At 48.6% G+C, this 24,461-nt stretch overlaps 2 protein-coding genes across 2 annotated transcripts; one reads left to right on the top strand and one right to left on the bottom strand.

Moving 5' to 3' along the window:
• Nucleotides 1-871: 871 nt before the first annotated feature.
• On the bottom strand, nt 872-7,176 carry RAB8A (RAB8A, member RAS oncogene family). Its single transcript, XM_033136752.1, has 8 exons — nt 7,012-7,176; nt 4,749-4,809; nt 4,359-4,419; nt 3,911-3,988; nt 2,752-2,841; nt 2,293-2,358; nt 2,129-2,179; nt 872-1,044 (listed from the first exon to the last, which is right to left on the bottom strand). The coding sequence occupies exons 1-8, from the start codon at nt 7,133-7,135 to the stop codon at nt 952-954; spliced, it is 624 nt and encodes a 207-aa protein (XP_032992643.1). The 5' UTR covers nt 7,136-7,176; the 3' UTR covers nt 872-951.
• Nucleotides 7,177-7,635: 459 nt separating this feature from the next.
• Nucleotides 7,636-23,647, top strand: AP1M1 (adaptor related protein complex 1 subunit mu 1). The gene is made up of 12 exons (XM_033136685.1): nt 7,636-7,739; nt 8,858-9,014; nt 9,794-9,861; nt 10,988-11,118; nt 11,449-11,596; nt 12,242-12,368; nt 13,735-13,877; nt 15,160-15,231; nt 15,535-15,693; nt 16,512-16,637; nt 17,309-17,384; nt 22,200-23,647. The coding sequence occupies exons 1-12, from the start codon at nt 7,698-7,700 to the stop codon at nt 22,220-22,222; spliced, it is 1,272 nt and encodes a 423-aa protein (XP_032992576.1). The 5' UTR covers nt 7,636-7,697; the 3' UTR covers nt 22,223-23,647.
• Nucleotides 23,648-24,461: the final 814 nt, after the last annotated feature.

Genomic DNA, 24,461 nt, shown 5'->3' with positions numbered 1-24,461 from the left:
TTTTAGAAGACATCTGAAGGCAGCCCTTTTTAGGGATGTTTTTAAAGTAGATGTTGGGGAGGGTTGGACAGAGGAATCCCCTAGACAGCAATTGGGGCCCCACTGAAGGCAACCAGAGGTTTGCCAGATGTTCCCAAGTGCTCCCCTCATTCAGATCATTCACGGGGAACTCAAGCAGCACCTCACGCAAGCTTTGTTTTCTCTAAAAAAATAGATTTATTCATTTGTGTATCGAGGCATTGTGCAACTTCTATCACAGGAGTGTCTAGAATCATCGCCAAGACCACACCGGGAGCAGATTTCAGATGCCTTTTTTTTTCTTTTCCGTGTGTGTGAAAGGGATCGGTGAGCTTTGTGGCCCCCACAAAGCGACGCGAGGAAAGGGGGGTGGAGGGTGGGAGAAATCTGCTACCAAAAATAAAACAAAATCAGTGCTTTGAAGCCGGCTGTGTGATTCAGCCTGATAGAAATGTCTTAGGGGGCTCCAACGGCACCCCTGACCATTCGTTGATTTGGGGATTCAGCAGGAAATCATTGAGAGTTATTCTGACCGCATACTTTTTTTCTCTACAAGGCTTGATAGTTATCCAAAACACATCCCAGAGACAGAAAGAGAGAGAGAGAGAGAGAGAGAACACCCATTAGGAAATTTCCCGTGCTTGATTTCTTGATCCGCATCTTTTCTCCCCTAAGCAACCCCCTCCCCACACCGCAACCAGGCGACGCGGTTTCCGTCTGGCAGGTGCGGCAGGAGGGGAAACGGCATTTTCTCCAGCGCGGAAGTGTCCGTCGTGAACAGAAGCCCCTTCCAGTTCCGTTCCCAGCAAATGCAGCGCGGCGGGTTGCGTTGGTGGGGTCAGAGCCAGACAGGGGGGACAGAAGGAGGAGCCCCTTGCAAGCAGGCACGGCCCAGGAAGCTTGAGCAGAGGCTCGCGTTAAGGCTGCTCCCCCTCAGAGGAGGGCGCATCGGAAAAAGCTGGTTTTCTTCTGTAGCTCGGGAGTGATCTTCACTCCCTGGCTGCTGCCTTGAGGGCTGTTGCCTTCCTGTCAATGCAAGAGGACCACGGGAGGGTTAGAGTGGCTGGGGAGACCCAGCCAGATGGGTGGGGTACAAGTAATAAATTATTATAATTATTATTATTATTATTATTCAGGTGGGCTTCTGGGATGCGGGTTTATAAAGACGTAGAACAACGGGCCCAGCACAGAACCCTATGGACCCCACTTGTCACTTTTCCCAAGGATGCTGAGGAACCAGAAATGAACACACTTTGGGTTTGGTCAGTCAACATCCTTCTTAAATTGGGGTGTCCAGAACTGGACACAGTATCCCAGGTGTGGTCTGACCAAGGCAGAATAAATTGGGACTATGACTTCCCTTGATCTGGATGCCAGACTTCTAGGGATGCAGCCTGGAATAGCGCCAGCTCTGAACAAACTACAGTTCCCAGAGAGAAAGCCATGATTGTTTTAAACAGAACGGTCCTGCTCCAAATGTATAGTGCCTATGGTGCCTGAAAGCTTGCATCCGAGTAGGCATGGCGAGGATTGTACTATGAGCATAATAAGGAATTTCCTTAAAAGATTTCAAACCAGCACTGGTAGATTTAGATTTTCCAGAGAGCCTTAAGTAGGGACGCGGGTGGCGCTGTGGGTTAAACCACAGAGCCTAGGGCTTGCCGATCAAAAGGTCGGTGGTTCGAATCCCCGCAATGACGGGGTGAGCTCCCGTTGCTCGGTCCCTGCTCCTGCCCACCTAGCAGTTCGAAAGCACGTCAAAGTGCAAGTAGATAAATAGGTACCGCTCCGGTGGGAAGATAAACGGCGTTTCCATGCGCTGCTCTGGTTCGCCAGAAGCAGCTTAGTCCTGCCGGCCACATGACCCGAAAGCTGTACGCATGGTAGGGCATGTATCATGCAGCGGTTAAGAGTGCCGTACTAGGACCTGGGAGACCAGTGTTCAAAACTCCCACTTGGCCTTGAAGCATGCTTGGGCCAGTAGTCACTTCCCCTCCGCCTAACCTGCATCGAAGAGTTGTGGGGATTCAATGAGATGGGGGGGTGGGAGCTTTGAGCTCCTGGGACAAGGAGCAACAAATAAATCTCCGTTCCAGCCAAGGCAACTCACCAGTTTCTTGTCCATTTTCGCTTTGATGTCTCTGGCGAGAGTGAAAAACGCCTGAAATTTAAAACGGGGAAATAGAAAATATATATATATATATGTCCAGCCCTTTGGACTGGATGAAAAGGCTTCTGGGAAAGGGGGGTCAGGCAGGCAGGGCCGACACTCACATTCTCTATGTTGATGTTTGCCTTGGCGCTGGTTTCCATGAACTTGATGCCGAAGCTGCTGGCCAGCTGAACGAGAAAAAAGGAGGGAGAGGTCTTGGGTCAGTTACACAGGCGGGCCCTGAACTTTTAGAAGACATCTGAAGGCATCCCTGTTTAGGGAAGTTTCTTATGTTTGATCTTTTATCGTGTTTTTAATAATCCTGTTGGGAGCTGCCCAGAGTGGCTGGGGAAACCTAGTCAGATGGGCAGGGTATTTTTTGTATGAATGAATGAATGAATAATTACGATTCCTGTTCTGTTTCTTCAATGAAAGGGCTAACTGCAAGTTAGCCGGCGTTGCCTTGTCTCTCTCTGATCTGCGGACAACTGTGATAGGTCTCCGTTCCCTCGACATCCCCCCCCCCGCCTTTCCCGTGACACACGACCGGCTAATCTCTGGACCTCAGAAACGGCCCTCACCTTCTCTCCTTGCTCACGGGAGACCTGGCGCTTGTGATTCATGTCGCACTTGTTCCCGAGGATCATTTTTTCCACATCTGGAGATGCATGCTGCAGCGGGGGGTGGGGGGAGGAGAGCGGAACGGTGAGAAAGAGAGAGAAGGCCTGGTCGGCACACAGAGCTGGTGGCTGAGATGCCGACACGGCGCTTCTCCTCCCGCTCTGTCGGAGGGAAACGGCCTTTCAGAGGGGGCCTTCCGAGCAGACGAAACTTCCCCCTGCCAGTTCCTGAAATTTCACTGCACTTCAAATGCTTGCAAAAAACCAACAACAACACAATGCCATGCCGCTCATTCGGAACAAAGCAGAAGCGTTCCGTATTAGTTGCGGAACTTGGCGTCGCCGCCGCCAGATGCATTTCCCGGAGGGGTTTGCCAGCCGGGACGAGCGAGCAGAAGGGCTAACTGTTCATTACCTTCTATAGGGCAACAGTCCTGTCCCTCAGGGGATCCTGCAAGAAACCGCACCTCTGAGAAGCACGCTTTATGGAGCAACAAGAGGAGCCATCGGGGAGCAGGAGAGCTTCCTCTGAGCACCCGAGAACAGAAGCAGCCCGTTTCAAATGCTACTTCCCCCCGAAACCTGAAGCCTTCCTGCTAGGAATTACGGGTAACGAAATCCCCAAAAAGTTCAGGGGAGTCTTTATGTATGTTAACAGTCGCTGCCAGAATTCTAGTCGCAAAAGGCTGGAAGGGAGAGGATATCCCATCTAAATCCGACTGGCAAAATAAAATAAGAGAGTGTGCCAAACTGGAGAGACTATCAGGAAGGCTAAGAGACGTTACAGATGAAAAATTTATCAGAGAGTGGGATACATATATATATACAGAGTCTATGTAAAAGAACATTGTCAAATGATCAATCTGTTGGCAGGTCTTGATTGAGTTTCGGTGCGTAAATAGGATAATTTTATAAAAATAAAATTTATAGTAAGTCAAATAACACGGAGAACGTAAAGTTTAAGCGTGTGTTTAAGGAAATTAATTCCGGAATGCAAGGGGGAAGATATACACCACGACTTCCACAAAAGCAACTCTCCTCTCCGGCAGCTTCTGCAGCTGGTATTCAGAAACAGATAGCCTCCGACTACAGAGACGGACAGAGCAGCGGGAGAAAATACCTCTTCGATGTTTCTGACCCAGTTCCGAATGTTTTCAAACGACTTCTCGTTGGTGATGTCGTACACCAGCATAATGCCCTAAAGAGCAGAAACAGGGAAAGGGAACCGATTGAGAGCTGCTGTTTTTTCCCCCAATTCTGGAGGGATTAGTGGGCTGAAGGTGGGAGAAACCTGAACTCGGGTGTTCCCAACATGACACAGAAAGCAAGAGGAGATTGGCACCGAGCCGGCACTAGGGGGAAAGAGGAGCGCAGTGCGTGAGGGTATGCAGAGGGATGGAGTAAGAACGAGGGTGTGCTTAGGGTTGAAGTTTTCACTCCTCAACCCAAAGGAGGACCTCACCACCAGCATCTCGAGAGCGTGGGGTGGGGGTGGGAGGTTTGATGGTGGGGTGGCGGCAAAAGAGGTTGTCGGCAGCGACCCGAGTCAAAGGGAGACCGGCACCCACCATGGCTCCTCTGTAGTAAGCTGTCGTGATCGTCCGGAAGCGTTCCTGCCCAGCGGTGTCCCTGGAGGAAAGGCACAGGAAGAGAAATGACGACAGCAGCCAGGCAGGGCCCCCGCCATCTTGCCCTCAAGTTACGCTGGCTGAGAAGCTCTAGCGTGGGGCAGAAGGTTAGGGTGCTGCTGCGCCATTTTGGGATGTTCTGTGCTCTCCCTGACGCGGCAGCTACGCAAGTTGTGCCACCGCTCTGCCATCGCAGTGGCCTCGTCAGGGATCGTCCGTAGGCTTGCCACCCTGTCAGGGGCACTGCCCCTTCTTCCTAGGAGTCTCAGGGACACCCCCCCCTTCCGCTTCTCAACAAACTGCTAAGGATAATTTTCTGGGCTGCCTTACCAGATCTGCAGCTTAATCTTCTTGCCATCGAGCTCTATCGTCCTGATCTTGAAATCGATTCCTGCACAGAGAAGACCACCAGCCAGTTAACAGGTGGCACTTGACAGCTGACAATTATTATCTTTGTTATTACTATTATGAAGCTCTTGGGTCTCCTTTCTTGCTGCCTTCTGGAATTCCATTTATTTTCCTTCCGTCTTCTCCCCCTAGGTGCTTCCACGCGGAGGAAGGGAAGCCAAGGTGGGGTTTCAACCAGGGTCTTCCCAGTTGTGTGTCCGCCCCCCCCCCACCTGCACTTTGCATCCCAGCCGCAAAGGCGTTTCCCGCACCGCAGGGCTGTTGCTGTGCTTCACTGTTAGCTCTGTCTCACGCTTTCAGTCCTCTGCCTGGTTCCTGCCATAACACACCCTAACCCTGGCGGCAGCGGCGGCGGCGGCATCCTCGCAACCAGGGGGTGCCAGCTTGAAATAAAGATTGGGGGAGAGGAGGAGTTAAGCCCCGCCCCACCCAATCCATCACATCGGAAGCCGCAGAAGCCCCGTCGGACGTTCGGCTTCCAAAAACAGTTTGCGAACCAGAACAGTCACTTCCGCGTTTGCGATGTTCAAGAGCCAAAACGTTCGGGAACTAAGCTGTTCGAAAACCAAGGTACAGCTGTAAATCAGTAAGAATACTTAACCGAGGTTTTATCCCCTGCCCCCCCCAACACACACCACAAATCAAACAACTCTGTACACGGTGTGCAAAAAATTCATCAGCATAACGTGCGACATTTCAACGCCTTCTAATACGTGAGATCTTAAATAATATGCGTCGACACATTTTTGCAAACAATTTTGTTCGATTTGCGATTCATCCCCCTAACACAGAGCTTCCCGAACTTTTCCTGTTGGCGACACACTTTTATTTGCTTTATTCATTTCATTTATTTCTTGAATTCATATACCGCCCTATACTCGGAGCTCTCAGACATGCGCCTTTCCGTGGCGCAGCGACCTAACTTTCCTAGCAGAACTTTGCTTTTATTACTTATTTTGCGGTTTTATGTTTCGATTCTGCGAACCGCCCAGAGACCTCCGGGTATAGGGCGGTATACAAATTCGAATAATAATAATAATAATAATAATAGCAAACCGGACATTAAACTAACCCCTTCCCAGCCTCTTGGGAGGAAAAAGCTCTGCCCTAACGTAAAACCTGCACACACACCCCATACATAAATCCATGCAATCGCATCAGTCACCCCATTAGAATGGCAATGTCCATCAACGTGGGAGGGGGGTGCCCTGGACCCCTCAAATATTTTTTTTTGGGGGGGGAAGCACAGGTGTAGTCGGGATGGGGGGGGAGTCCAGCTGCCCCCCTTAAGCCAAATAAAAAAAACCCTTAACCTCTGCTACCCACCCCAGGATTTTTGGGGTGTCAAATGGACTCATGCAATGTCTGGTGGGTGGGAGTGGGGTGCGTGAAGGCTTTCTGTGAATGGCCATGCCCATCAACTTGGGAGGGGGGGCGTGCTGGACAACTCAAATATTTCATTTTTGGGGGGGGTGAGGGGCAAAGCACAGGTGTAGCTAGGGGAGGGGAGGGAAGTCCAGCTGCCCTTCCCCTTTAAACCAAATAAATAAAAACAGTCAACTTCTGTTCCCTCCCTCCTCAGATTTTTATTTATTCTATATTGATTTGGATGATGATGATGATGATTGAATAGGACATCTTCAGGGTATAAATAAATAAAAAAATTATTATTACTATTGATTAGGACATCTTCGGGGTATAAATAAAATAATAACAATTATTATTATTAAAATTATTATTACTATTGATTAGGACATCTTCGGGGTATAAATAAAATAATAACAATTATTATTATTAAAATTATTATCACTATTGAATAGGACTTCTTCGGGGTATAAATAAAATAATAACAATTATTATTATTAAAATTATTATCACTATTGAATAGGACTTCTTCGGGGTATAAATAAAATAATAACAATTATTATTATTAAAATTATTATCACTATTGAATAGGACTTCTTCGGGGTATAAATAAAATAATAATAATTTTATTATTATCATCATCATATTTGGGGGGTGTCAAATGCAGGCTCCCCCCCGAAATAAACCCTGGGGGGTCCCCTTCCGGGTCCTCACAACAACCCCGCGAGGTAGGCCTGCCATCTCGGGGGGGGGGAAGGGGGCGCTCCGCGGTTGCCATGGCGACGGAGGCGAGGGGGAGGGGGGCAGCCGACCGGCGCACCGATGGTGGAGATGAAGGTGGCGTTGAAGGCGTCCTCGCTGAAGCGGAAGAGCGCGCACGTCTTCCCCACCCCGGAGTCGCCGATCAGCAGCAGCTTGAAGAGGTAGTCGTAGGTCTTCGCCATGTTCCTCAGGCCGGGAAGCGGCGGCCGAGGCCAGCGATAGGCCCGCGGGGCTGCCCGTCCGCCGGGCGGGGAGGCTCCCATTGGAGGAAGCTGACGGAACACCCGCCTCTCGCCGAGGCCCGGGGATCCCATTGGTGCCACGTCAGCAACGTCCGTTGGCGCCGACGTCATGACGCGCGCGCTAAAAGAGAGAGGAAAGAGGGCCGCTCTAGCCGTTACGTCACGACGCGCGCGCCGTTAGAGAAGGAGAGGGCAGCTCTAGCCGTTACGTCACGACGCGCGCGACGTTAGAGAAGGAGAGGGCAGCTCTAGCCGTTACGTCACGACGCGCGCGCCGTTAGAGAAGGAGAGGGCAGCTCTAGCCGTTACGTCACGACGCGCGCGACGTTAGAGAGCGCCTCTCTAGCCCGCGCTCATCGTTGGTGCGGCCTCTCCGGCTCCGAAGCGGGGAAGCGGCGCCTGCGAGCTCGCCGAGGCTGCTGCCGGCTCTCAGTGGCCGGCTGCTGCTGCTGCTACCCGGGAGGGGTCGCCTGTGGGCCTCCCCCCCCCTCAGCGCCTCGCCATGTCCGCCAGCGCCGTCTACGTGCTGGACCTCAAAGGGAAGGTGAGCCTCCCTGGGCAGGAGCAGTCTACCCGCCTCCGCCTGACAGGCCGCCAACTTCCGGGAAGGCGGGGGGGAGGGGGGGTCCCTTGAGTGGGTGGGGGCTCCAATGGGCCTCCTCCCTCCCTCCCCCACCCCCACGTCTCCTCCCCATCTCCCTCCTCATGCCCCCCCCCAGGGAATGGAGCCTCCCTAGCCAGGAGCAGAAGCATACCTGACCAGGTCTCGGAAGGCAGCCCTGTCACGCTTGAAAGGCTTGAACGTGAAATGATTTTAGTAACTCCTGTGAGAGGGGAGTGAGGATATTTTGCTCCCCTCGGTGGGAGAGGGGGGGGGGAGTTAATGAAAAGTTTAATGATTTGTGCTGTTAATTGGAAAATCTTATAAATTCTTAATAAAAAAGAAAGAAAGGCTTGACATTTGGTTATGTGTGTGTGTGTGCGCTGTAAGCCACCCAGAGTGACTGGGGAAGAGCTGACAGATGGGCAGGTTGAAATAATAACATTAAGATGATATGGGGTCGGAAACTGCCCCAGGGTGGCTGGGGTATAAATAATAATAATAAAATAATATCGAAATAATAAAAATGAAAATAATATTAGGCAACCAGGGAGTTAGCTGGCTGGGGTACCAATACTAGTATTAATACTAATACTTATTATTATTATTATTGAAGACCAGGGAGTCATCCGGCTGCGTTATAAATACTAATACTTATTAGTGACCAGGGAGTTAGCTGGATGGGGTACTAATGCTATTGTTATTAATAGTTATTATTATTGTCAACCAGGGAGTTAGCTGGGTGGGGGGCTGATCCCCACTTCCTCTCCCAGAGGAAGGCCCTGCCTGTCACTGGGCGGGGGCTGCCTTTTTCTTGCAAAAGGAGCAACGAAGCCTGCAGATTTCTGGCCCCGGCTCCTTCAGAAATCAGGAAGCCAGCCGTTTCCTTCTGGGCCCCGGACGTAGGCACAGTACTGCTGCTGCTGCTGCTGGGGACGGTTCCTGGGTGTGACCAAACAGTGGCAACGTCATGGTTTAGACTTCTCTTCCAGCCACTGAAGATTCCTTTTTTCTCTCTCTCTCTGCCCCAAACCACCCCGTACGCTCCTGCCGATTTTCAGGTCCTCATCTGCAGGAATTACCGCGGGGATGTCGACATGTCGGAAGTGGAGCATTTTATGCCGATCCTCATGGAGAAGGAAGAGGAAGGGACTCTGTCTCCCATCCTGGCCCACGGAGGCGTCCGGTTTATGTGGATCAAACACAACAACTTATATCGTATCCTTTGCCAAAGCAAAACGTGCATTTCCAAGTTCTTATGCAGAGGAGGGCCGCTTCACAATACAAGGCAGGTGGTTGCTATGAAATCCCCTTTTTATAAGAATTCCAAGGTCCCAAATATAAAATACTGTATTTTTCCGGGTACAACACCCCTCCTGTGTATAAGACGCCCCCTATTTTGGGAGACCCAACATTAAGAAAATAGAGGGAAATTGGCCAGAGTTGTTGAGCTTTTTTTGGGGGGGATTGCCAAGAGTTGTTCTCCTGCTCAAGGCATCAACCAATCCCCAGTCCCTGCTCAGCACTATCTGTGTGTGTAAGGCGACCCGTTTTTAAACATTAATTTATCATTAAAAAAACCTTGTCTTAAACGTGGAAAAGTACAGTAAGCGTTCTTACATGTACAAGGCAAACACATATGTCAGTATATTAACTATGTGTCTGAAGTAGTACAGATGAGCAATCCTGAAGCCATTTTGACTCTCCCAAATTAACCTCAAAGAGGAAAGAAATGGGAAAGTCTCCCCATTGTCCTTTCGCTTGCAAATCCTGTCTTAAGGGCATATTTGTGTATGAATAGGGTTTACGTTTAAATCTAGTCAGCGTCAGGAAAAAGCCACCCCTGGTAGATTTCACGCTGTTAAATTTAGCAGTATTACTTGCCTAGTGGCGTTGTGTCAACAGATAACCGGCAACTTGAAAACCTGCAAATTTGTTTATTGATGCTCCCCGCCACCTTTTAAGCGACAAGCTCCTCAACACAGCCCCCCTCCCAGTGGTTGCCACCTCTAAGAAGAACGCCTGTGTCTCTCTGGTGTTTTCCTTCCTCTACAAGGTTGTTCAGGTAAGTGTGGCAATTACTACCTCCCTGCAGATGTACTGAGTCAGAGATGCTGAGGCCCTGAGGTCCCCCCCCCTACAATGTGGATTCTGTCATGCCCTTGGGCGAAGAAGCCTAATACAGTGGTCCCTTGGTTCTCAAACACCTTGGGACTCAAATAACTTGGAACCCAAACACTGCAAACCCGGAAGTAGGTGTTCCGGTTTGCAAACTTCTTTTGGAAGCCGAACGTGCTCCGATTTGAGTGCCATACGTTTTGAGTGTTACAATGAGCTCTGTCTGTTTTCGCTATTCATTTTGCGGTTTTGTTTTTGCAGCTCTTTTTGTTTTGTTTTTGGGATTGTGTGGAACCCAGTTCAACTACTGATTGATTGAGTGATTGATTGATTGTGTGACTGCAGTACATCGTTTATTGCTTTCATTTTATGGATCAGTGGCCTCGTTAGAGAGTAGAATTCACGTTAAATGGCTGTTTTAGGTTTTTCTTTTTTAAAAGTCTAGAACGGATCAATCCATTTTGCATTACTTTCGGTGTGGGAAAGCCCGCCTTGGTTTTGGAATGCTTTGGTTTTGCAACCGACTTCCGGGACGGATTAAGTTTGAGAACCAAGGTACCACTGTACAGGATTGAATCAACAGCGATGGAGGAATCCGGGGATGGTTGTCAAATGCATTTCGCACCTTTCCAGCATTAGCAGTTTCAAAGGTTGTGAACAACCTTTTTTTATTTGTGGGTTAAACCACTGAGACTAGGGCTTGCCAATCAGAAGGTCGGCGGTTCGAATCCCCGCAATGACGGGGTGAGCTCCTGTTGCTCGGTCCCTGCTCCTGCCCACCTAGCAGTTTGAAAGCACGTCAAAGTGCAAGTAGATAAATAGGTACCGCTCCGGCGGGAAGGTAAACGGCGTTTCCGTGCGATGCTCTGGTTCGCCAGAAGCGGCTTAGTCCTGCTGGCCACGTGACCCGGAAGCTGGATGCCGGCTGCCTCAGCCAGTAAAGCGAGATGAGCGCCGCAACCCCAGATTCCGATACGACTGGACCTAATGGTCAGGGGTCCCTTTACCCTTTATTATCTGCCACTTTAACATTTGGTCCTGGGTGACCTCGTGCTCTTTTCTGACCCTTTCAGGTGTTTTCCGAGTATTTCAAAGAGCTGGAGGAAGAGAGCATCCGGGACAACTTTGTGATCATTTACGAACTCTTGGACGAGCTGATGGATTTTGGATACCCTCAGACCACGGACAGCAAAATTTTGCAAGAGTAAGTATCTGGTCCGAATCTCCGAGAGAAGGAGTCGGAGACTTAAAACCGGCTGCTAAAACCTTGGCAGGAGAGGAGAGAGTTGCTACAGACGAGTGGCGGGGCCTTTTCTGTGGTGGCTCCCCGCTTGCAGACGTCTGAGCTCAGGAGTGTCAGGAGTTGCTGCTGAGTTGAGAGATCCAAGTTGGGGTTTGAGGGAGAAGAGATTGGTGGTGTGTGCTTAAATCCCTTCGTCATTTTCCGGCGAGCTAGGGGAATCGTTTTAAGTTTTTCTCTGGGGCTGAAAGGTCCAGAGCGTCACATTTTGACTTCCTGCCTGTGTTTGGAAAGGTACATAACCCAAGAAGGTCACAAGCTGGAGACTGGGGCTCCGCGCCCTCCAGCCACCGTCACCAACGCCGTGTCTTGGCGTTCGGAAGGGATCAAGTACCGGAAAAACGAGGTCTTCCTGGACGTCATCGAATCGGTGAACCTCTTGGTGAGTCCGCTTTTCTGCTTACGAGCTTTCGGAGGAAGGTCCCTAAGGCTTGTAGGGCGTAGACCCGTTGCGCTGGGGGCGGCGTTACAAGAAGGACATGCGTACCCCTTGGCCTGCGCAAAGATGGCCGGAGAAGGGAGAGCCCACTGCCCTCCCTCTCAGCCCTTGGCTCCACCACCAGATTTCCCAGTGTTCAAAATTAGGCACTTCACGACCGAGTGAAGATGCCTGCGATCTGGACTGTTTTTGCACGCTTAACGCCCCACCCTGTAGAATTCTGTCCGCTATATTTTATCTGCGCAGCCTGAGCTTGCAAGTTTCAGGAACTGAAATGCTTTTCCTGCTCAGCCTGAGCTTGCAAGTTCGATAATGCCAACCGCGAGATGGTCGAAGGACGAGGAAACCCTCCGATCCGGCGGCCTGGAAGCTGCCCACTTGACTTCCGTGTCGCGGGGTGGGGGTGGGGGCTGGAGAACTTCCTTGCGTCTGTTCTTGCCTCCGCGCACTCAGTTGATCTGTCTATACCCCTCGGCTGTTGCCTGAGCTGCCGTCATCGGCCGGCAGGCCTCAAAAAGTGGCCTCCTGCGGCTGGTCGGTGCCTTGTCGGTCCTCGTCCAGTGACCCCCCCCTCCCTCCCGCCCCCAGGTGAGCGCTAACGGGAACGTTCTGCGCAGCGAGATCGTGGGCTCCATCAAAATGAGGGTCTTCCTCTCCGGAATGCCGGAGCTCCGCCTGGGTTTAAATGACAAAGTCCTCTTCGACAACACTGGCCGTGAGTATGTCTGCAGCGGCTCCCAAAACATTTTGGGTCCTTTCCTTGCCTCTTCGAGGAACTCGCCCTTTGCGGGGAGAGAGGCGGGTCAGGATAGGGACGTCATTTCAACTACAGTGGTACCTTAGTTCTCAAACGCTGAAAACAAGTGTTCCGGTTTTCGAACGTTTTTCGGAAGCCGAACGTCCAATGCGGCTGTCGGCAATTGTTTCTGGGGCGGCTGCACCAATCAGAAGCCCGCACCTTGGTTTCCCGAGCATTTTGGACTTCTGAAACGGATTAAGTTTGGCGCTTTTGTTTTTGCTATTTATTTTGCGTTTTTGTTTTTCAGGCTTTTTCGGTTCATTCATTTTGTGACTGTTCGGAACCTAGTTTAGTTACTTTCTAGGAAGGAAAACTCCCGTGTTTCTCGCTTCTGCTCAGTGAAGGAAGCGGGTCACGGGAGAAGTCATTGTTGCCTTTCACCCTTGAGAATGTCATCCTCGGGGGGTGACTTCGGCGCAGAGAGGTTCCTCTTCCTCTGCTAGGTTTTTGCCTGCTGCCCAGACACGGGTTCCCTGCAATTCCACGGTTCCGTTTTTTGAACCGTGGTTCTGTATATATAAAAACATTCCAACTCCCTCTGCGAAGGACAGGGATAAAACTCTCCTGCCGAAAAAGCTTGTTGGAAATGGAGGGTGCTCAGTCGGGCAACGGCGCTGCGTTTTCTGTTTCTACATTGGCTCCCACGACGTTTCTGAGCACAATTCAAAGTGTTGGTGCTGACCTTGAAAGCCCTAGACAGCCCAGAATACCTGAAGGAGCATCTCCACCCCGGACACCGGGGTCCATCTCCCGAGGGCCTTCTGGCAGTTCCCTTCCTGTGTGAAGTGAGGTTACAGGGAACCAGGCAGAGGGCCTTCTCGGTGGTGGCGCCCTCCCAGCAGATGTCAAGGAGACAAACAACTATCTCAAGTGTTTTTCAACCTTTTTTGGGCAAAGGCACACTTGTTTCATGAAAAAAATCACGAGGCACACCACCATTAGAAAATGTTAAAAAAATTAACTCTGTGCCTATATTGACTACATATAAAGTAATTTTTCAATTTTTCCCACGGCACACCAGGCAACATCTCACGGCACACTAGTGTGCCGCGGAACAGTGGTTGAAAAACACTGAACTATCTGACTTTTAGAAGACATCTGAAAGCAGCCCTGTTTAGGGAAGCTTTTAATGTTTGAAGTTTCATTGTGTTTTTAATGTTCTGTTGGGAGCTGCCCAGAGTGGCTGGGGAAACCCAGCCGGATGGGTGGGGTATTATTATTACTATTATTATTATTATTATTATTATTATTATTATTATTATTATTATTATTTTCCAACCAGGAGGCAAAAGCAAATCTGTGGAACTGGAGGATGTGAAGTTCCACCAGTGCGTCCGCCTCTCTCGCTTCGAAAACGACAGGACTATTTCGTTCATCCCGCCCGATGGGGAGTTTGAGCTCATGTCTTATCGCCTGAACACTCACGTGAGTCTGTGTTGATTTGGGGGCAGGAGCAAACCCCCTCCTTACGCCTCCCCCCCTCCTTTCTGTTGCTCTCTTCTTCCCTTTCAGTCTAGCCCGGTGTTTCCCAAACTTGGGTCTCCAGCTTCTTTGGGACAACAATTTGGCCCTCTATCCCTGAAGCAGCGTCTCCACCCCCATTGCCCAGCCTGGACACTGAGGTCCAGCTCTGAGGGCCGTCTGGTGGTGGCGTCCACCCTGTGGAATGCCCTCCCATCAGATGTCAAGGAAATAAACAACTACAGTTGTACCTCGGTTACGTCCGCTTCGGCTTACGTATTTTTGGGTTACGTACTCCGGTAACCCGAAAGCGTTTTTCGGCACGCGTGCGATCCACACATGTGCAGAAGCATCATGCGCAGTTTGTGCATGCGCAAAGCACGGTTTTCGGGTTGCGTACTTTTCGGGTTACCACTGTACCTGACTTTTAGAAGACAACTGAAGGCAGCCTTGCTTGGGGAACTTTTTAACATTTGATGTTTTTAATATTCTGTTGGGAGCTGCCCAACAATTATTATTATTGTTGTTATCGTTATGCTATACCTTCCATGCAAAGTCCTCTCCCAAATTATTGGCCTGGTTGCCCGTCCAGAGAGTGACCCCTCCTCTCTGCTTCCTGCTTTTTCCTGAGAGCCAGTGTGGTGTAGTGGTTAAGAACGGTGGACTCGTAATCTGGTGAACTGGGTTCGCGTCTCCTCTCCTCCACATGCAGCTGCTGGGTGACCTTGAGCTAGTCACACTTCTCTGAAGTCTTCCTTCTCAGGGGAGGAAGGGAAAGGAGAATGTTAGCCGCTCTTTGACTCCTTCGGGTAGTGATAAAGCGGGATATCAAATCCAAACTCCTCCTCCTCTTCTTCTTCTTCCTTCCCCCCCCCTCTCCTTCCTAACTTCCTTCCTTCTCTCCCTCCCCCCCTCCTTCCTCCTACTCCTCTCTATCTCTTCTTTCTTTCTTTGAGAGCCAGTGTGGTGTAGTGGTTAAGAGCGGTAGACTCGTAATCTGGTGAACCGGGTTCGCGTCTCCGCTCTTCCACATGCAGCTGCTGGGTGACCTTGGGCTAGTCACACTTCTCTGAAGTCTCTCCGCCCCACTCACCTCACAGAGGAAGGGAAAGGAGAATGTTAGCCGCTTGGAGACACCTTCAGGTTGTGATAAAGCGGGATACCAAATCCAAACTCTTCTTTTCACTCGCGGTGCCTTTCCTGACTGAGCAGGCTCCTGATGCTCATTTTCCCTTTTCGCCTGCAGGTGAAACCCCTGATCTGGATCGAGTCGGTCATAGAAAAGCATTCCCATAGCCGCATAGAGTATATGATCAAGGTGAGTGTGACCCTCCCTCCCTCTTACAGGTAGGTAGCCGTGTTGGTCTGCCATAGTCGAAACAAAATAAAATAAAAAATTCCTTCCAGTAGCACCTTAGTGTTTCTTGTGGGGTGACTGGGAGTCACGAAGGAATCTGCGTTGTAAGAATTTAATTTACCCTTTGTAAAATTGTATGGTTGCTTTTGGCTGATTGTAATTTTCCTTTTCGAAACTAATAAAGTACCGGTAATATGCGGTGGGGGGGAGAGATGGACAAAAAACGAGACTCCAATTTCTCCTTTGCGCTGGGCTCCTTCTTAGGCCAAAAGCCAGTTCAAGCGGAGGTCCACGGCCAACAACGTGGAGATCCACATCCCTGTGCCGAACGACGCGGACTCGCCAAAGTTCAAAACCACCGTCGGGAGCGTGAAGTGGGTGCCCGAGAGCAGCGCCATCGTCTGGTCGGTCAAGTCTTTCCCGGTAAGCCCGTCTGGGTTTTGGGGGTGCAGGGCCGGATTTAGGTTTGACGAGGCCCTCAGCTCCTGAAGGTAACGGGGCCCTTTCTATGTCCAGCTGTCCTTTGCCAACAACAAATTTGTCGCTGTTCTTTTGTGTTGAATATATGGTCATTTATGGACCCAATAGGTATCAAGCCATTTGCATGTGTTCCCATGTACCCTTTATATAGAAATGAGCAAACCAGGGATATTTTAGGGAGCAGGCTAGCAGGAGCCTACACAACACAAAACACTGTTGCTGTATGTAGGTTTTATTTTATTTGTTTTCTATCTTACATTTTGGAAATGTACATTCAGGTTTTTCCCCCCTTTACTTTTTTCTTGGGGGGGGGGCAAGAGAGCGGGGCCCTAAGCTACAGCTTGTTTAGCTTATACGTAAATCTGGCACGGTTGGGGTGTCTGGAACTCCTGACCCCAACGAGAGGAGATCGAGTCGGTTTGGGGATCTGACCGTGGCTGCTTTTGGAACAGAAACTCCACCCCTCGCTTGGCCCCCGTTTAGCACCCCTGAATGTTGCGAGACTTTTGCGGGTGAGCTGAGAGTTTGTTCGCAGCCAATCAGAATCCGTGGAACCTGCGTCGGACATTCGGGACGTTTGACTCGCTCGACTGGGAACAGGGAATTCCGAGGATCTTGGGGTCAGGAAGGAAGGGAGAAGATAATCCTTCGCAGTCTAGCCTGGCTCTCCGCATCCTCTGGGGGGGGGGGGGTTTACCAACGGTTCCAGCACAATTCAGGGAGGGGAGCTGTGAACTCTGACTTCCTGCCTCTCCCTGCAGGGAGGGAAGGAGTACCTGATGCGCGCTCACTTTGGCCTGCCCAGCGTGGAAGCAGAGGATAAAGAAGGGAAGCCGCCCATCAGCGTCAAGTTCGAAATCCCGTATTTCACCACTTCCGGCATCCAGGTGATAAGCTCTTCGCTGTCGGGGGGACGGGACGGTGGGGGGCTGCTGGGCGCACGCCCCGTCGGCAAACCCTGGGGGTGTCCGCTGCAAAGATTGGGGGGGGGAAGCCAGACTAAGCAAGCCATCGCTCCAGTCCTGCGGTTTCTTCCTTTGGCCGTCATGCTTGCTAATTCTACAAAGTTCTGTTAATTTATTCCAGTGTTTTTCAACCTTTTTTGGGCAAAGGCACACTTGTTTCATGAAAAAAATCACGAGGCACACCACCATTAGAAAATGTTAAAAAATTTAACTCTGTGCCTATATTGACTATATATAAAGTAATTCTCTTGAATAGGAATCAGATAAACAAATTTTTCCCACGGCACACCAGGCAACATCTCGCGGCACGCTAGTGTGCCCCGGAACAGTGGTCGAAAAACACTGATTTATTCAACCATCGATAGGAACGTTTTTTTTACCTGGCGTAAAATGAAGGCGCCATGCGAACTTCCCTGGGGAGAGCATTCCGCAAACAGGGAGCCACTGCAGAGAAGGCCCCGCTCTCGTGTTGCCACCCTCTCGAGGAGGAGGCGGCGCACGAAGGAGGGCCTCGGAAGGTGATCTCGGGGTCCGGGTAGGCTCCTATGGAGAGAGGAAGTGACTCGCTCTGCTTTTTCTCCCTCCCTGCGCAGGTACGCTACTTGAAGATCATTGAGAAGAGCGGCTACCAGGCCCTGCCTTGGGTCCGCTACATCACACAGAACGGAGGTAGGTGGAGAGGCCCCTTGACCCCGTGCCCGTGGCCTGTGTTCTTCCCCCTCCTTGCACCTGGAAAAGGGGTAACGGGCTGGGGCGGGGCTTGCCTTGTTGGTGTTGCCAAATGCATGTGTGAACGGCAGCGGGGAATATAATAATAATAATAATAATAATAATAATAATAATAAATTATTTTTACCCCGCCCTTCCCGATTTAAAAACCGGGCTCAGGGCGGCTAACAACAAATATGAAACACTGATTAAAAACGACTTTAAAAACAGCATTAAAACAGCATAAATGTACAACATAAATGTAGCCTCGCCAGGGCTAACTGGTCAAGTTGGTCCTGCTAGGGCCAGCAAGGAGACCAGGGAAGAGTTTAAATGTGGGGTCCCAGGAGGGTTCCTTCATAGAAAAAGGGGTGAAGGGTCAGGCTAAATTGAAGGCCAGGCGGAATAGCTCTGTCTTACAGGCCCTGCGGAAGGAGATCGAGTCCTGCAGGGCCTTAGTATCGTGGGACACAGCATTGCACCAGGTCGGAGCCATCACTGAAAAGGCCCTGGCCCTGGTGGAGGATAATCTGGCTTCTTTAGGGCTCGGGACCCTTAAGTTATTATTATTCATGGACCTTAGGGTCCTCTGCGGGACATACCAGGAGAGGGGGTCCCGTAAGTAGGAGGGTCCTAGGCCGCATAGGGCTTTAAAGGTCAAAACCAGCACCTTAAACCTGACCCGGTACTCCACTGGGGAACAGGAGGGTCTGGGCTTGCGAAGCAGCAGGAGATGGGGCTCAGCTTCAGTGGGTCACATTAGAATCAGGGCCCTAGACAGGTGCCCCCCCGCCCCATGCCCTGGAGTTACCCAGCGTGGTGCTTCAGCAAATCTGCCCCTTCCTAAACGTTGCTCCTCTGCCCAAATTATCTTTCTTTTCTTGCAATGTTTATCAGTTTCCCAGTTTTTTTTTTGGAAATAATTTTTATTTGATTTTACAAGTGTAAAATTATAACAATACAACCACACACATCCACATTTACAGATCCCTCCAAATCTCTGGACTTCCCACCTTCCCTCCATGGGGGGTCCTATTATTAAACCTTTTCTACTGCATCTTTTCCAATAATCTGTATTCTGCATATTGTCTCCGTGGTACTTGCCGCATCACAACTGTTATTGCAATCTTTTTAATGTTTCCATCTGCTTACAGATAGATTATAAATCCCTCCCCCCTTCTTTATTAAAGTTTTGGTCTTCTAGGTTCCTGAGCTTCCCGGTCCGTTTTGCCATTTCGGCGTAGCCCAAGAGTTTTAATTTTCCGTTCTTCTCTGGCAGGGACCAGCTTTCCAAATTTTTAAGCAAATTAACAACAAATCAGTTCGGATTCAGCACCAGTTTCAAAACGGACTTTTCGCCTTCCCTCCCTCCCTCTTTCGCTGCTCACAGTAAAAACACTTTTTCCTAGTTTCTTTTTTTTAAATATTTTTTATTGATTTTATCCACTTACAAACAAACAAAAAAAGGATGATTACAATAACTTTACAAATATATAATAATTTACAAATTATATCACACCAAACCTATAAATCATAAATCCATGGACTTCCCTTCCTTCATAATATGTCTTCTTTATCTCTTAATTTATATTTCGCGCTTTGAATACCTTCCCATATATTTAGTTCCTCCTCTAGCTCTTATTTCTAGCTTTCCATCCTCTCTTCCAAAACTTATATAGTTCCTATCTTTAAATAATTCACCTCCTAACTTTTGTTTTATAACGCCATCTTCATTTTATTTATATGCCATGAGTTATATACCCATATTTCATATCTTGCAAACCTTTTCCAAATATTCCATAAACTTTCCCCATTCATTTTCAAACGTTTCCTCCCCCTGTTGTCTGACTCTTATTGTCATTTTAGCTATTTCCATATATTCAGTGATTTTCTGTTGCCACTGCTGCACAGTTGGTATTGTCTTTTGTTTCCAGACCTGGGCCAGCAGTAGTCTCGCTGCCGTTGTGGCGTAGAGAAAAAACTTCTGGTCTGAAATTTTAATCTCTGGTCCGACCATCCCTAGAAGGAATGCCTCTGGGAATTTTTTAAATGTGTACTTAAATATTTTTTTAAGTTCATTATAGATACTTTCCCAAAATTGCTTTACTAAATCACACGTCCACCAAAGATGAAAAAACTCCCCATCATTCACCTCACACTTCCAACAGTTTTTACTTCCTTTTTTATAGAGTTTCTTAAGTTTAATTGGAGTGAGGTGCCAACGGTACATCATCTTATATAAGTTCTCCTTCAATGATGTACACGCTGTAAATTTCATACTTATATTCCATAGTCTTGACCATTTAACAAATTCAATGTTGTGACCGATGTCCATGGCCCACCTTATCATCACAGTTTTTATCTCCTCATCTTTCAAATTCCATTCGAGCAAGTAATCATAAGCCTTGGATAAAATTTTTGTATTGTTTTGGGCAACCTCCTTCTCCAACCATGACCTTTCTGATTTAAAGCCTTTCATTTTTTTATCTTTTGCGAAGACGCTATTTAACTGATGATATTCTAGCCAACTTAATAGCCTTCCTTTGATTTTTTCATATGGCTTTATCACCTGTGTGTCACCATCCATTTCTAATAATTCTCTATACGTTATCCAGTTCCTTTCTATATTTAATTTTTTAATTGCGAAAGCTTCTTGTGGTGACACCCAGCCTGGCGTCTTCGCCTCGAACCAGTCTTTGTATCTGGCCCACACCTGGTACAATGGTCTCCTAATTATATGATTTAAAAACCCTTTGTGTACCTCTACCTTGTTGTACCATAGGTAGGCGTGCCACCCAAATCTATTTTCTACCCCCTCCAATTCAAGTATGTCAGAATTTTTTAATCTAATCCATTCTCCCAGCCAATCAATGCACGCCGCCTCATAATAGATTTTAAGGTCAGGTAACGAGAAACCACCCCTTGTCTTTTTATCCGTTAATAGTCTGTAAGCAATTCTCGGCTTCTTTCCTTGCCAAACAAATGCTGAGATGATTTTCTGCCATTCTCTGAAGTATTTCTGATTGGTTATAATAGGAATATTTTGGTAGAGAAAAAGTATCTTCGGTAGGATTGACATCTTGATCGCGGCAATCCTTCCCAGGAAGGACAAATTCAGTCTTCCCCAGATTTCCAGCTTATTTTTAATTTCCTTCCAGAGTACCTCATAGTTATCTTTAAACAAGTTAACATTCTTTGTTGATAGCCAAATACCTAAGTACTTTATCTTCTTCACAATCCCAATTTCTGTTTCTTTTTGGATTTGTTCATATTGTTGCTCACTCAAGTTCTTAACCATCATTTTTGTTTTATTTTTATTGATTTTTAAACCTGCCAATGCACCGAATTCTGAAATAACCTTCAAAGTCTCTCCAATGAATAAGTCTGGTTCTTCTATAGTAATTACAATATCATCGGCAAAGGCTTTAACTTTGTACTCTTTACTTCCATGTCTTATGCCTTTGATTTTTCCTGATGTTCTAATCTCATGTAGTAACACCTCTAAAGTTAGTATAAATAAAAGTGGAGAGAGTGGACAACCTTGTCTTGTACCTTTAGTAATATTAAAATTTTCCGTCAATTCATTATTTACAATTAATTTGGCTTTTTGTTCATTATATATTGCCGCTATACCCCTCCTAAATTTAGTACCGAATCCTAATATTTCCAAATTTGTTTTCATAAAGGTCCAAGACAGGTTGTCAAACGCTTTTTCAGCATCCAGAAAAATTAAAGCCGCAGATTTATCAATCCTCAAATCCAAATACTCAATAATGTTTAACATTGTCCGCATATTGTTTTTCACTTGTCGCCCTGGAAGGAAACCTGCCTGGTCTTGATGAATGTAGTAAGCCATAATCTTTTTCAATCTTTGGGCCAAGATGTTAGTGTATAATTTATAATCATTATTTAATAATGATATTGGCCTATAGTTTTTCACACATAAGAGATCTGAATCCTGTTTTGGAATTAGCGTAATATACGCCTCTTCCCAAGACCGAGGCAGTTGTCCCTTTTCCATTATATTGTTCATGACCTCCCTCAGTGGTGAGACCAACTGCTGACTTAATTTTTTATAATATTTTATTGAGATGCCATCGGGTCCCGGAGCCTTTTCGTTTTTCCCCTGCTTTATTGCCTCTACAATTTCTTCTTCTGTAATCTGTTTTTCTAATTGATCTACTTCTTCTTGAGTCAGTTGTCTTAGTTTATGTTGTTGCAGATATCCTTTAATCTTATCACTGTATTCTTTTGGTGCTTTATATAACTCTTTATAATATTTTAGAAAGATGTTCTTAATCTCCTTTGGCTTGTCCACCGTTACATTGTTTTCAATCAATTTATTTAACGTGCTCTGTGCCCGTCTTTTTTTTAATTTCCATGATAACCATTTTCCTGCCTTATTTGCGGTTTCAAAATTGTTCTGTTTTAATAATTTAATCCTCCATTCCACTTCCTGATTGATCAGGGCGTTAATTTGTATCTGTAACAGTTTATACGTTTGTTTTAATTTTAAGTCTGTCGGTTTAGCCGTCATTTTTTTCCCCACTTCCCTTATTTTTTGTAGTATTTCCTCCTCCTTTTTTTCTCGTTTCTTTTTAAGTATAGAATTTTGTTGTAAAAAAAAGCCTCTCATAATTGCCTTACTGGCACCCCAGACCTTATTTATATCAGTCCCTTTGTTTAGGTTAAGTTCAAAATAGGTCTTCAACTGTTCTTTAGCTTTTTCCTAGTTTCTAAACGTCTCCCGTCCGTCCCTGTCTCCCTCCCCCCTAGATTATCAACTCCGGACGCAGTAAGGGCCGCCTGAACAGCCACGACCGAGGAAACAGCGCATCTTCCAGTTCAGAAACGCGTTTGGTGCTCGGAAGGGGGTCCTCTGGGGGTGGGGAAGGTTTGGCCGGCTGGAAGCGGGACCTAGGCCGAGTCCCAAATCCGGCAGCCTTCGGCACGGACCTTGTGAATGTGTGTTTTGTTTCTCTTGTTCAGTGTTAATCGTGTTTAGGAGTTAGCTGTTGCCCTGAGAGAGAGAGCCGACCTCAGGAAAACCCTGGCCAGTCTTATTTCCGCGCTTCAGAAGCCTGAGCAGCGCTTGCGGCCCCCTTCCCGGAGCCGCTTCCCAGTATTAGCCAAGCCCTTCTTGCCAGAGAAACGCTTGCTTGACCTCTGCAGACGCCCCTCGAAGCCCCCCCCCCACTTATTAGCGCAGGCCTCTTTTGCCAACCAATTCGGAACGGAGGCTCCGAACGACGTGCCGCTTGCAGAAAACCTGCTCTCTCTCTCCTTCCCACGAGGGCAGGGGATACAAAGCGGGTGGATTGAGCAGATTTACACGGATTCTGGAGAATAAGGGCACCCGATTCCTGCAGTTTTCACGAGCAGCAGCTGAGCTGGCAAATCCTTGCCCGGACTGAGCCGCTCGTGGGGGGCGGTCTCGTGTGATGGGGTGCTGCTTGGTAGTAGAAAAGTCCTCGCATCTGGAAAATGAGCCTCATTTTCGGGTGGGGGGCGGCGGCAAAGCTTCCTCTCCATGTTTTGCCGTGGTGTCTGGCGCTGCTGATGAAAAGGCGGCAATCGGGTCTCCCAGCAGAAGAAGCGGGCGCACAGAGTTCTTGCGAGCGCCTGAATTCTAACGGGGTTTGTAGAAAATTGGATGGATGTTGATGCTTTTCTCTCCCCCCCCCCAAGCTCCATCTGCTCCTGAGCTGTTTGCCTTCGCTCAGTGACTAGTCGGACTTTGCTGTTTAGGAACCACATCTCTCTCTTCCCCCCCCCCCAAAAAAAGTTAGCGTTCCCTTTCTTTCGTTCCGCCTCCTTCCCTTCCCCGGAGCTCTGGCTCGAAACGTCTGAAGTGCCGGCAATCCAGTGTTCGAGTTTGCCTTTCCCAAGAGTAAATAAAGCCAAGTTTTGGGTCTCCTCGCCTTCCTTTAGTGTGTCGGAGCCATAGGGAAAGCTGCCTGGCATCCCGTTGTGGAAGCGGGTTGCATGTAAAGGTTTCCTTCGACAGACTGGCTCGGGGTGACGTTTGGGGCCGGGTTAGGGTTAGCTGCTGAAGCTAGGTTGAAGACACGGGACCACCGCTGCCCCCTCCTTGCCCCCAGCCGCCGGAAACGCCACCAGGCAAGCAAACCAGCGTTCCTGCCGAAAAGGCCACTGTTAACTTGTTGCCGAAAAGCCTGTTTCAAATAAATTGAGCTTCTCTTGATCAGTATTTGGGCTGGAAACACTGTCTGGTCTCTGCCTCTTTGTGGGGGTGGGTGGGTGAGGGAGGGGAGCGTCTCTCTGCAGTGGGCGTGCAGAGTTCGAAGCAGGGGGCAGCCGGCATGGACCCCCAACAGGAGGGGATTCCTTCCTCGGCTGCGACACCTATGGGGGACTCCCATTAGCAACCCAGGGGTTCAATGGCAAGCCGGACCTGAAATCCCCGTTGGCTGCAGACACTGGAAGCACAGCCCAAAGGAGCGAAGGAGAAACGACAGCTTCTGGGAAGGGGCATGGGGGCGGTGGGAGAGTAAACCACTTCGAATGTGTGTGTGTTTTCTCTCTCTTCGAGCTGTGTTTATGAAATAAATTAAGTGATGTATGGAAGTGAGAACACTGTCCAACCATCTCATCCTCTGTGGTCCCCTCCTCCTTGTGCCCTCCATCTTTCTCAACATCAGGGTCTTTTCTAGGGAGTCTTCTCTTCTCATGAGGTGGCCAAAGTACTGGAGCCTCAACTTCAGGATCTGTCCTCCTAGTGAGCACTCGGGGCTGATTTCTTTGAGAATGGATAGGTTTGATCTTCTTGCAGTCCATGGGACTCTCAAGAGTCTCCTCCAGCACCATAATTCAAAAGCATCACCATAAAGAAGGCCGGTCGCCGAAGAATTGATGCTTTTGAATTATGGTGCTGGAGGAGACTCTTGAGAGTCCCATGGACTGCAAGAAGACCAAACCTCTCCATTCTGAAGGAAATCAGGCCTGAGTGCTCCCTGGAAGGACAGATCCTGAAGTTGAGGCTCCAGTACTTTGGCCACCTCATGAGAAGAGAAGACT

The sequence above is a fragment of the Lacerta agilis genome, chromosome 18, assembly GCF_009819535.1.
Source record: "Lacerta agilis isolate rLacAgi1 chromosome 18, rLacAgi1.pri, whole genome shotgun sequence".
In the NCBI taxonomy this organism is placed as follows: Eukaryota; Metazoa; Chordata; class Lepidosauria; order Squamata; family Lacertidae; genus Lacerta; species Lacerta agilis.
This window is presented reverse-complemented; position numbering and strand designations above follow the sequence as displayed.

Coding starts and splice junctions, on each gene's coding strand:
- RAB8A (XM_033136752.1), bottom strand. CDS start 7,135: ATGGCGAAGACCTACGACTACCTCTTCAAGCTGCTGCTGATCGGCGAC. Junction 4,420..4,748: donor AAGATTAAGCTGCAGATCTG/GTAAGGCAGCCC, acceptor CCTTTCCTCCAG/GGACACCGCTGGGCAGGAAC. Junction 2,180..2,292: donor CAAACATCAACATAGAGAAT/GTGAGTGTCGGC, acceptor TTTAAATTTCAG/GCGTTTTTCACTCTCGCCAG.
- AP1M1 (XM_033136685.1), top strand. CDS start 7,698: ATGTCCGCCAGCGCCGTCTACGTGCTGGACCTCAAAGGGAAG. Junction 11,119..11,448: donor GACAGCAAAATTTTGCAAGA/GTAAGTATCTGG, acceptor GTGTTTGGAAAG/GTACATAACCCAAGAAGGTC. Junction 15,232..15,534: donor GCATAGAGTATATGATCAAG/GTGAGTGTGACC, acceptor GCTCCTTCTTAG/GCCAAAAGCCAGTTCAAGCG.